Source organism: Rattus norvegicus, chromosome 5, assembly GCF_036323735.1.
Source record: "Rattus norvegicus strain BN/NHsdMcwi chromosome 5, GRCr8, whole genome shotgun sequence".
Lineage (NCBI taxonomy): Eukaryota > Metazoa > Chordata > Mammalia > Rodentia > Muridae > Rattus > Rattus norvegicus.
The window spans coordinates 9206026-9219152 of record NC_086023.1 but is presented as its reverse complement, the minus strand read 5'-3'; the positions used below and the strand labels follow the sequence as shown (position 1 = coordinate 9219152).

Below are 13127 nucleotides of genomic sequence, written 5' to 3'. Positions count from 1 at the left end.
TGGTTCAAGGGCACGAACCACTTCTGAGACCGTTTCCTTACCTTCTTTTTCTAGGCTGTACTTGTTTCTAGCCTGTATCTTGATTTTATTTGATTCACATTTGTGTTTGTTGAGCATCTGTTATGCACAATGTGTTATCCTAGAACCTGCACAGGCTATGGGGAAAAAAGCAAAGAAAGCTGTCATACTTTGTATTACCTAAGAGTGAAGACAGAGGTGAACAGGAACGGTCTAGGTCATGCCTGGCTGTGGGTTGGAGGCAGGTCATCATCACCATTATAGCGGAAGTAGAAGAGACATCTGTGTCAGTCTACGAGAGAGCAGGAGCACAATCCAGGAAGACTTCGATGTCAAGATACCACATAAACTATGCCTTGAAAAACTTGGAGAGAGAATAAACTGTACAGAAGACAGAAGGAGGGAGATGGGAATCATGAATTTGTGAACCAAGAGTGATTTACCTACCAGAAAAGGAGTATAAATTCGGCCTAGAATGTTGTGCTACTTCTGTGGAGGAAGGAAATCTTCATGACCTTTGTTCTTTAGTTATTAATACTGGGAAATAACTTGGAACTACATAGATACTAGGAAAGTATTTTACTGTGTAGATACTGCTCCAGTGTGGATATAGAGCCTTAGATCTCTTCTTTAGGAAGCATACCTCAACAAATCTTGATGCATGTCAATTTGAGATGTAGGAGCCTGAGAGAATGTTGGTATTTTTGGTTGCTAGTAGGAAGGCAAGATCTGGTCTGAATTCAATGTTGTGTATGTTTACTTTAAAAAACTATGGAGATATAAGCCTGGGTTTTGGTTGAAGGGAAGAAAGACTTAGTTTGGCAGCTCAGTTATGCAGAGCAATGATGATATTGACTCTGGAAAGAGAAAGGTGTGTAAGAGATCAGAGTCAGAACAGAGCTCAGAGAAGGAGACAGCACAACAGCAGTCAGGAAAGAAGATATGGTCATGGAGAGGAGTGGGCAGAAGAAACAGTGTTGGAGCCAACAGCAGCAGAGAATTTCAGGAGGATTCACTTAGTTGTAAGCCTTAGGAGTTTGTTACATGTTTATGAGGTTGTAACATGTCAACCTGCATACTTCGGTGTTCCCCACAACATGAGGCATAGTGTTTCTTTCACCTGGTGCTCAGTAGTCCTGAGTATTTGTCCTGTACAGAGATTTAAGGACAGTGAAGAACTTCATAATAAAATCAATAGGTACTTGAGTATTGTTTCTGCACTGAGAAGGGGAAAACAGAGAACTTTACACCAAAGATGAAGTCACAAAGAACACTCCCTCCATTGCATGTGTTTTGTTGAACCATGAATATAAATATGTCTGGGTTTAGAATGTGACAAGTTGCTAAGCAACACTGAGTGTTGAGCTTGCACTGAATATATGTGGCAGCGAGAAGGTGGAAACCATTAAGATATCCATCTCTTAAATCAGGTAAATCTAAGAGTCTACAAGATAAGATGGCATGTCAGAGGTCCTCCACTAGATGGCCACACGGACCAATTTATCATGTAAACTAAACATAACGTCCTTTCGAGAAGAAAAGAAAATAGACACGAAACACTCAAAACAACACTATTGAAATAACGTCAGGACATGCGTAGTCAAAGTCATGTTCATAGGATAGATCTCCTCCGGAATTTGTGAGGGAATAAAGATGAGAGTCACTTCATGAAGTTCAGAACTGGGCTATCTAATAAATTCACACTTCATATTTTACAAGAAAAAATTAAAGGCTGTGATCTAATGAAGGCGCATTTCCAATTTCAAAAAACTCAATGCAATAAAAATTCATACTGCTGTTTCTGAGAAATGACCATACATGTTTTAACCTTTATTAAGACCATTGGTATATAAATTACTTTCTGTTGCTATGATATAGTACCACACAAAAAAAGAAATTTGAGGAAGAAACACTTAATTTTTGCTTACAGTTTCAGAAAGAGTCCATAATAGAGAAAAGGGCACAGCAGCAGGAGCAGGAATCTGACCGATCACATTTCTATCCACACCCAAAAGGAGGGAGCAAGCGAGGTTGTGTGGCTTCCCTAGGCAGTAGCATCTACTGGGACCAAGCGTTTCAGTGCATGAGCCTGTGGGCAACATTTCTCATTTACACCAGCCCAACTGATGACTATAAATACAGAGGGAACAAATATCTGTTGTAACATTCATACTTATCACAGTCTAGTAACTGGGACTTCCGTTATATGGCTCAAAATGTGGCCCTATGTGATGGGATGAGGAGGGTGAGACTGAGTTAATCATAGTAGGAACAGAGATTACAGTGTAACTCTCAGGTTCTAACCCAGTTAGGCTTTACAAGATAGGGGATCGAATACAGTACTTGGGATTATATGCATTTTGTATTATGTAGTTATTAAGTAGAAATCTAGTATTGACATTTGTATCCCGCCTTAATAGTTACATTAATTCTTGTCCTTCATAATGTGCATTCCAACAACACTGTTTTCTATTCACTCAAAAGAGATTACCCTTCATTAAAGTCCAATTTAAACATGTCAGAAAAGATCTTCTCAATACAGTGATTGACAGAAAATATGAGCATATATATAAGAGAGGTTGAAGGGACTAGAATCTCCCATGCAACAATATTAGTCAAACTTCTGTTTCTTTGCTCTTTTCCAAACTGAAATTCACTGAAGTAATTAAAGCAGTCTCCCACTCCCATAAGACACCCCACTAGATGTCTGGGTGGCTAATAGAACAATGTGTTTTAGTCTTAACTGCGTTTAAGACAAAGTTCCATTTGCTATGCATTTGTTCTAGCCGTTCCTTTTTGAACCTGTCTTGGAAAGAGCAATGGTTATCTTCATCTTCTGTCTCCGAGATGATCTCCATCTTTTGGATGATGAGTTTGATGAGCTCGTGCTGCTTTTCCAAAAGAGAAGTGAGGTCCTTCAGCCTGTAAGAAAGAACGTGCATACATCATGAACTTACTTTCAATCACTTGTAAGCCCCTTGGACAGACCAGGACTAGAAATGTTCTGCACCAGGTAACTTCTCAGCTTGTAGCCTCACAGTAGTCATCACATTCTGGAAGTTCAAGTGATCTCCCCCTAAGTTAGAGTACTAGTTTGTGACTAGCTCTTGTTTACAGTTGCTGATATGAAACACGCAGTCTTCCCACGGACATAGTTACTAAATAGTTGATTGGCAATCAAATTCAGGTGGCTATAGAGCTCTCTTGTGTATATCCTGCCCACGAGGTAGCTATTCCAAGAATTCTTCAAGTATTCCAGGGTTCTGTTACATGAACCCAGATTGCTCATGAAGAATACAGTTTATGATAAGGAAGCCAGAAGTAAGGAAAGTGGCTCGTAATTCTCATTCACTTACTCCTGGGAGAGCAAACTGGTTGATGAATGGCCACAAATAAATTGAGTTCAAAACAATGTCTCTTGGTTTTGAATAAATGTGCAACTCAGCAAAGCCTAATTTCATATACAAAATAAAGACCACTATCATAATGTACCTGCACCCAATTTCCCACATGAAGACAGATGTAAAAATACATACCGGTATTTCTGTTTCAGTATTTCCATTTCCAAACATGTGTCAATGTTTGGTGCTTCTTGTCGTGTTTCTTGCATACTAAGAAAGTAATGAAAAAACCGCTGTGGGTAAAACACAGTAGTTAGTAAAGGTGGATAAAATTCAGGAACTATTTCAAAGTTCAGCCCCTAAGTCAGACTCAATAGGACATTTTTCTCTGTCCGCCTGGGAAACCGTCGGGCCGAGTGAAGTCACTGGTAAAAGAAAAAATTAAAAATGCAAAGATATAGAAGGCATAAATGTTGAAAAGGATTTTATTTTACTATTTTACAAATGCTCAGGAAAGATGCCTGTCCTGCAGCATGCCAGGCCTGTTCCCAATGCACTGTTAGTTCTTTAAAACTGCTCCGCCTCCTTACCCATCATCACTCAACTACAAAACAGCAGTCCACATAGAGAGGTTTCCAGAGTTAAATTTTAATCATTTAAACTCAGTGTCCGCATTTTCTCTGGTCCCAGGGGTAGAGTACAGGAGCCGGGGAGCTCTTTGACATGAGAAACACCTAAACTTAACTGAGGGCCTTAAACCATGGGTGACAAGAGAAGGTCAAGGGAGATGTGAAACGACCAGGTAGGAGACAATTCTGGGATTCCAGGCCAACCAGCAGTCAAGAAGAGCAAGTGAACAGAGAGCACAGGAAGAGGACATGGCCTTTATATATAACCAGGATGGCTGGCTCACTTGGGTTGATGAATGTTATATGAACTGCAGCAAAGAACTTTAGGGAGACACTGTAACCTTCCCATTGGTGGGAAAGAAAGGGTGAAGCCTGGAAGGAGTGAACTTGGCTTTAGGTGTGTTAAATTTAAAGAAGCTTTGAGACAGACAAGGGTTCCCTTGACAAAGTAGCCAGTTGAAGACAGGGGTCTCAACCTTAAAAGTGAGCACTGAGCTAGACACACAAGCTACTGCATATTCTTAGGCTTAGCTGGTGATGGCTATCATGTACAAGGCTGAGGGATAGCATGGAGTTAAAGCTTAAACTGATATGCAGACGTGATTTTGTGATTACACAGGTAAAAGTAACCTATAAAGAATCAGGGAGAGGAATCATAAAGATGCTGTCAGCCTGGGCATGGCAGAGTTAGTATCTGGAAGTTCTAACTTTTAGTACACCTGTCTATTCTATCCAACAGAAGAACATGGTCCTGGTCTTCCCTTTGTTTATTTTACATGTCTTTTAGATAGACATCCTCCAGCATTTGTTCCTTAATTTGCTTCTATATCTGCACTTTGATTCGCACATCTGAACATAAGCCTACTCACGTGCATGTGGCAAGTAATTAGAAAGAGCAAATGAGGTGCTCAACGCCTGTCGTGAAAGACAGCTACTAATGGGGTAAAGCAGCCCCATCCACCAGATGTGCACATCTCATGTGCTGCTGTGCATGGACAGCTGTCTCCCACCCAGCATCCTGATACTCTGATATAATGTGTTGTGCACTTATGACCCTGATATAATGTGTTGTGCACTTATGACCCTCCCACAGGCAGGGTAGATTCAAAGTTCTCTTGGAGGACTGCTGAGAACAGCACAACAAATATATGTCATGCACCATCGCTTAGTATGCTCTTTTTTTTTTTTTTCTTTTTTTTTTTTTTTTCGGGGCTGGGGACCGAACCCAGGACCTTGCGCTTCCTAGGCAAGCGCTCTACCACTGAGCCAAATCCCCAACCCCGCTTAGTATGCTCTTAAGAGTGCTACTTACCAGCATCCTGCCGTGCCTGGGTCTATTCGGATACACGATGGTGGACCTCTGATCCACTTTGCGCAAGTACCAGAATGGCAGCTTTTTTTCTAAGTTGGTATGCAGTTCCACCTAAAATGCATGTTGGATTTATTGATAGAATTATTAACTAGTATCTAAAGCAATCACACCTAGAACAAAATTTAAAAATGGATTCCAGTGTCCCAATTTATACACAGTGGGAGAGCTAACACTCTGTCTTCCCCTGCCACCTGCCTTAGCTCAGTGACCTAGCTGTCCCTTCCTCACCTCATCCATCACCCATGAGACCAGAAAGCAGCCCACAAGTGGTGTGAGACAAATGGTTGAAGAATTTAATGTAAGCATGCTGGAGTTTAGTGTTCAGGGTTGGGAGTCCACATTGGAGACACAAAGCAAAATGAGATAGCCTGCACTCCTGGGGTGTTACAATCCCGAGAGCCTAGTACTGCTGGGAAGTCTGAATGGTATGACGTACCCAGGACAGGTGAGGAAGGATGGCTTCACTGGAGAGATACAAAGTGAACATGCAAATGCAGTTAAATGCACAAAGCAAACAAAAATGGAACTAGCATGCTCCTTCCTCAGGTTTGCTGCTGCTGCTGCTGCTGCTGCTGCTGCTGCTGCTGCTGCTGCTGCTGCTGCATTAGCCAGTGCAGAAGTTTCCATGATACGTATTGACTAAAACTTCTGTTTGGAGATACCGTATTTCATCTCTTTACTGTTTCCGTTTTGAGCTTGTCATATTGTTTATTATTTTGGGGGCAGTACTGAGTATCCCACTCAGGGTTTTACATCTGCTCAGCTAAGACCTCACTGTCTTCCACCGAGCCTTCCAAGTTTCATTTTTGCCTGTATTAACCAAATGTGTCTTCTACTCTTTTCTAGCTCTGGGCGGCTCTTTGAATGGGTTAGTTATGATAACCAAACGACAGCAATGTCTTTCTAATCCAAGACAACACTGCTCTTCGATGTCTATGATTTCAATAATGACTTTGACTGATTCAATGATTCAGGAGGTCAGATATACAGACCACCCTGAGTACGCAGCTTCAAACAAAGTGTTTCCCCAGGAAGACACACTCACTATCTGACTTTCCATTAATCTTTATGGTATGCGCCACCCTTTACATACAGTAAATTAGTTTCATTTTTCAAAACTGCTATATTGTCTTGATCTTTGATTATAATTCTGGTTATATACTTGTTTGGATTATTGCGCTTAGTCTACTTTTCCCTTAGGTCTTCTGGGTAATGTTCCTTTTTCCTTATATACTTGTCAGAAGTCACATTTTATTGTTAGTCAAAGTCAATTGAAAATTGTTTAGTGAAGCCCAGTTTAGGACAACAGATGAGGGCCATGGCATCTTAACTTTCTTCATTGTCTACAAAAGAACTGCCAGATTTCCTCCTTCAGATGTAGTCTTGGGAGCCTGGGAGGGTGGGCCATAAAATGACTGTGGCTCTGTCCCATGAGCGTGCACTACTCTGCTAAGCTAGAACAGCGCCCTCCTTTGCTCACGGGTGCTTTGCCCAGCTGAAGGGTAATGTGTGCACTGCAGATGTCATTTCTTAATTTGATCAGAGCTATAAATATCTGTGGGATGACTAGAGTCCATGGCACTGTTCAGAAAACTAGGTCCACAGAGGACCTACCACACTGGCACAAGCCCCACAAAGTGCGCCTGTGCCCAAGGCACTAGAACTCCTGTCCAGAGCACATCTCCCAGTGCACACATGCCCAGGACACAATTCTGCTCCATTCTGCTCCTGTATGTTATGGATCTAGAGAATTGATTTAAAAACAGCTCAAGGAAGAAGAGAAGGTATTTCTGGTTTGCTGGTCAACATTATTCTTCATCTAAAAGAAGGAACAATGTCATGATGTTCTTAAGTGATGTCTTGTTACACAGAGCAGAGTAAATACAACATGGGGCTTTCCAACGCTGCCCATTGGCAAACAAGTTAGCTGCATTCTCAAGATATTTTTGTTGCTTTTGCTTATTCTTTTTGTTACTCCCACTGCTGGTTTAAAAAAAATGCTTTTTGGACAAGACTGCCCACTCTCTTCCTACCTATTCAATATAGTATTTGCATCAACGTAATCCACTATATACACAAACTCAAAGGAATAAACCACATGATCATTTCAGTAGATGCTGAGAAAGCATTTGACAAAATTCAACACCCCTTCATGATAAAAGTCCCGGAAAGATCAGGAATTCAAGACCCATACCTAAACATAGTCAGAGTAATATACAGGAGACCATTAGCAAACATTAAACTAAATGCAGAGAAACTTGAAGCAATTCCACTAAAATCAGGGACAAGACAAGGCTGCCAACTCTCTTCCTACTTATTAAATATAGTACTCGAAGTCCTAGCCAGAGCAATTAGACAACAAAAGGAGCTCAAAGGGATACAAATTGGAAAGGAAGAAGTCAAAATATCACTATTTACAGATGATATGATAGTATATTTAAGTGACCCCAAAAGTTCCACCAGGGAACTACTAACCTTGATAAAGACCTTTAGCAAAGTGGCTGGGTATAAAATTATCTCAAACAAATCAGTAACCTCCCTCTACTCAAAGAATAAACAGGCTGAGAAAGAAATTAGGGAAATGACACATTTTACGATAGGCACAAATAACATAAAACACCTCAGTGTGTCTCTAACCAAGCAAGTGAAAGATCTATATGACAAGAACTTCAAGTCTCTGAAGAAAGAAATCAAAGAAAATCTCAGAAGGTGGATACATATTCTCATGGATTGTTAGGATTAATATAGTAAAGATGGCCATTTTGTCAAAAGCAATCTACAGATTCAATGCAATCCCCATCAAAATTCCAACTCAATTCTTCAAGAATTAGAAAGAATTTGCGAAGTCATTTGGGATAACAAAAAACCCAGGATAGGGAAAGCTATACTAAACAATAAAAGAACCTCTAGGGGAATCACCATCCCTGATCTCAGCAATATTATAGAGCAATAGTGATAAAAACTGTATGGTATTGGCACAGAGACAGACAGGTAGATCAGTGGAATAGAATTGACCCAGAAATGAACCCACACACCTATGGTCACTTGATCTTTGACAAAGGAACTAAAACCATCCAATGGAAGAAAGATAGACTTTTCAACAAATTATGCTGGTTTGACTGGAGGTCAGCTTATAGAAGAATGCAAGTCGATCCATTTTTATTGTCCTGTACAAAGCTTAAGTCTAAGTGTATCAAGGGCCTCCACATCAAACCAGATGCACTCAAACTAATAGAAGAAAAAGTGGGGAAGAGTCTTGAACACATGGGCACTGGAGAAAATTTCCTGAACAAAACACCAAAGGCTTTATGTTCTAAGATCAAGAATTGATGAATGGGACCTCATAAAACTGCCAAGCTTCTGTAAGGCAAAGGACACTGTCATTAGGACAAAAGGGTAGCCAACATATTGGAAAAAGATATTTATCAATCCTACATCTGATAGAGGGCCAATATCCAAAATACGGAAAGAACTCAAGAAGTTAGACTTCTGAGAGCCAAATAACCCTATTAAAAATGGGGTACAAAGATAAACAAAGAAATCTCATCTGAGGAATATTGAATGGCTGAGAAGTACCTAAAGAAATGTTCAACATCCTTAGTCATCAGGGAAATGCAAATCAAAACAACCCTGAGCTTCTACCTCATACCAGTCAGAATGGCTAAGATCAAACACTCAGATGACAAAAGATGCTGGCGAGGATGTGGAGAAAGAAGGACACTCCTCCATTGTTGGTGGGATTGCAAACCGGTACAACCACTCTGGAAATCAGTATGGAGGTTCCTCAGAAAACTGGATATTGCACAACCTGAGGACCCAGTGATATCTCTCCTGGGCATAGACCCAAAAGATGCTACAACACACAACAAAGACACGTGCTCCACTATGTTCACAGCAGCCTTATTTATAATAGCCAGAAGCTGGAAAGAACCCAGATGCCCTTCAACAAAGGAATGGATACAGAAAATGTGGTACATCTACACAATGGAATATTACTCAGCTATCAAAAACAATGACTTTATGAAATTCATAGGCAAATGGATGGAACTAGAAAATATCATCCTGAGTGAGGTAACCCAATCACAGTAAAACAGACATGGGATGCACTCACTCATAAGTGGATATTAACCCAAAAGCTCAAATCGCCCAAGATATAATCCACAGACCATATGAAGCTCAAGAAGAAGGATGGCCAAAGTCCAGATGCTTCACTCCTTAAAAGGTGGAACAAAAATATTCATAGAAGGGGTTATGGAGGCAAAGTTTGGAGCAGCAACTGAAGAAACGGCCATTCAGAACCTGCCCCACATGTGGCCCACATATATACAGTCACCAAGACTAGATAGGATTGACGAAGCTAAGAACGGCATGCTTACAGGAAGTGGAATGAGAGACACAGCCAGAGCATGTCAAATACAGAGGCTGATGCTAGCAACAAAACACTATACTGAGAATGGAACCCCTGTTGGGGGAATTAGAGAAAGGATTGAAAGAGATGAAGGGACTTGCAACCCCATAAGAACAACAATGCCAACCAACCAGAGCTCCCAGGGACTAAACCACTACCCAAAGACTATACATGGACTGACCCATGGCTCCAGCTGCATATGTAGCAGAGGATGGCCTTTTTGGGCACCAATGGAAGGAGTAGCCCTTGGTCCTGCCAAGGTTGGACCCAGTGTAGGGGAATGTCTGGTGGCAGGAAGGGGAGGTAGATGTGGAGGTTAATACCCTTATAGAAGACGGGGAGGGAAATTGGATAGGGGGCTTATGTCTGGGAACCTGGGAAAGGGAATAGCATTTGAAATGTAAATTTAAAAATAGCCGATAAAAATAAATTTAAAAAGACCAATGACTTCTTGAAATCCTTAGGCAAATGGATGGAACTAGAAAATATCATCCTGAGTGAGGTAACCCAATCCGAAAAAAACACACATGGTATGCACTCACTGATAAGTGGATATTAGCCCCAAAACTCAGAATACCCAAGATACTATTCACAGATCACATGAAGCTTAAGAATTTGGAAGACCAAAGAGTGGACCTTCCTTCTTAGAAGGGAGAACAAAACATTCACAGGAGGAAATACAAAGTGTGGAGCAGAGACTGAGGGAAAGGTCATCCAGAGATGGCCCTACTTGGGGATCCATCCCATATAGTGTCACCAAACCCAGACAATATTGTGGATGCCAAAAAGTCTGATGCTGACAGGAGCCTGATATAGCTGTCTCCTGAGAGACTCTGCCAGAACGTGAAATACAGAGTCAGACACTTTCTTTTTCTTTTCTTTTTTCTTTTCTTTTCTTTTTTTTTCGGAGCTGGGGACCGAACCCAGGGCCTTGCCCTTGCTAAGCAAGCGCTCTACCACTGAGCTAAATCCCCAACCCCCAGAGTCAGACACTCTCAACCAACCACTGGACTGAAAATGGGGTCCTCAAAGGAGGAGTTAGAGAAAGGAATGAAGGAGCTGAAGGGGTTTTCAACTCCATAAGACAAACAATATCAACCAACCAGACCCCTGAGAGCTCCCAGAGACTAAACCACCATCCAAAGATTATGTGTGGAGGGACTCATGTCTCCAGCCACATATGTAGCAGAGGATGGCCTCATTGGGCATCAATGAGAAGAGAGACCCTTGATCCTGTAAAGGTTCAATGACCCTGTGTAGGGGAATGCCAGTGTGAGGAGATGGGAGGGAGTGGGTGGGTGGGTGGGGGGACACTCCATTAGAGGCAGGGGGAGGGGAGAAGGGAGAGATGGATTCCAGAGAAGAAATCAGGAGAAAGGATAACATTTGATATGTAAGTAAAGAAAATATCCAATAAAAAAAGAAAAGAAAATGAAAAAGAAAGAAAAATGCTTTTTGGATAGTTATAAAGATATATGTCTGTCAAAGGTCATTGACCATTCTTCATATCTTCCTGGACGTCTGGACCCTACCTATCTTAGAGTGACAGCTCATCAGTCTCGTTTCTTTCTTCTAGTTTTTCTCCATGGAACTAAAGTAAGTAGAAGACTAGCTTAAATGCTACTCTCATATGGTGTGAGCTGAGAACAACTCTCTACTAATATGACAACTTGAAGCATTCATTTGCTGCCCACTTTTTTTAAGTGCTAAGGCTTCTTCTTTTCACCTTTTGCAAATAGAGCCTTCCATCATCTGGGCAACAATGTCACCTGCTCAGACCAGACATCCTTCCAGACTGAGGGTCGTATATCAGCACCATAGGAATTTCATGTGCGTAGTCTAGATCTGTCCTATTCAGAACAATCTCATTGATGCCTCACCACCTGCATGCATGTGTATGCACATGCATGAGTGTGTACATGTGCATGTGTGTTTTGTATACCTACTGAAGCCCATCATTTTGAAATAGTAGCCAAAGTCTTTACCGTTGAGCAACATCTCCAGGCTCTCAATACCCACAGTTCACCACCTTTCAACTTCCACTTGCCCCATTCCTGTAGGCAGTGCAAACACCCTTGTAGGAGAGATATTTGATACACTCTCTCTACCCAGTCCTCTTTGGCTACCAGACTGCTCAAAGATTAGAGTCCACTTCCATTCTGAGGAAAGGCAAAGATTGAAGCTCTGGTGGCAGCCTGGAGAGCAGCATGTAGGCTAGGAAGAGATTTCACCCGCTTTTCACAACTGTTGAGACAATTTTGCAGGGAAGTATGGAGCCAAAGATAGGCCATTGATGGAATGGATTGTACCTTGACCACAAATACTTAACTATATGTGCTTCTAGCCAGCTCCGATATAATTTTCTTTTCACTCTTGCATTTTCTTCGTGGTAGTTTCTTTGTTGTTGTGCATAAATTTATTCACAGAACAGTTTTCTAATGTACAGCATGTGCACAATGTGACAAGGGAGAAAACAAAATGATACCATAACATGGGTTTCTCTTTTTAGTCTGTTTAAGTTTCTAACTGCATGTATTCAACTGATCATCAAATATTCTTAAAGCACCACACAGTCCCACTCAAAGTTAAAATATAAACAACTACAGCATAGAAAAACTACCTCAAGATCTAGTAGCCAGAATCATCCACAAACCTTTGACTCTGGGGAACTTTATATTAAAAGGCCTAACAAAATAAGACAAGAACACCTGACAACAAAGCTTCATATGCCTACTTAAAGCTTCAATATAAAACATATAAAGATTGTGTGGTCACATGTCAAAATATCAGGACAGCTTCTAAACTGAATATTTCAACTGTAATAAGACAAAATATCTCATGTCAATTGGGTGAAGGTAGCACAGGCCTAGAATTCCAGCACTCAGTAGGCTGGGGCAGGAGGACCACGAGTTCAAGGTCAAAGTGAATGACAGTGAGTTCAAGGTCAGCTTGGTAGAACACTCATACCTACACACACACACACACACACACACACACACACACACACACACACACACAATACAGACTGAGAAAGAGGAACACACTGAGAGAAAGAGACAGAGAGACAGAGACCAAGAGACATACATGCAAAGATACATAAGTATATACATACCTACATGCATACAAACATACCCTTACACATACTTACACATATGTACACACATACACATAAACACACACCTACATCGAAACATACATGCACACACTTATACACATATCACATATACACATACAGATGTACATACACACACATACATACATACAGGTACATTCACATACACATATACCTACAAGTACACATATACAGTCACCTACTAACCTCACACAAGTAGTAGACAATTTCTCAATTCTTCTGAATA

General features: G+C 41.1%; 1 protein-coding gene across 1 annotated transcript in view; it reads right to left on the bottom strand.

Moving 5' to 3' along the window:
- Positions 1-1827: 1827 nt before the first annotated feature.
- Trpa1 (transient receptor potential cation channel, subfamily A, member 1) overlaps positions 1828-13127 on the bottom strand; it is a 54266-nt gene continuing 42966 nt past the window's right edge. Inside the window, exons 25-27 of the mRNA NM_207608.2 lie at positions 5301-5411; positions 3555-3652; positions 1828-2940 (exon numbers count right to left, since the gene is read on the bottom strand). Coding sequence (NP_997491.2) covers positions 2718-2940; positions 3555-3652; positions 5301-5411 — 432 coding nt within the window. The 3' untranslated portion in view covers positions 1828-2717. The remainder of the gene's footprint in view (positions 2941-3554; positions 3653-5300; positions 5412-13127) is intronic.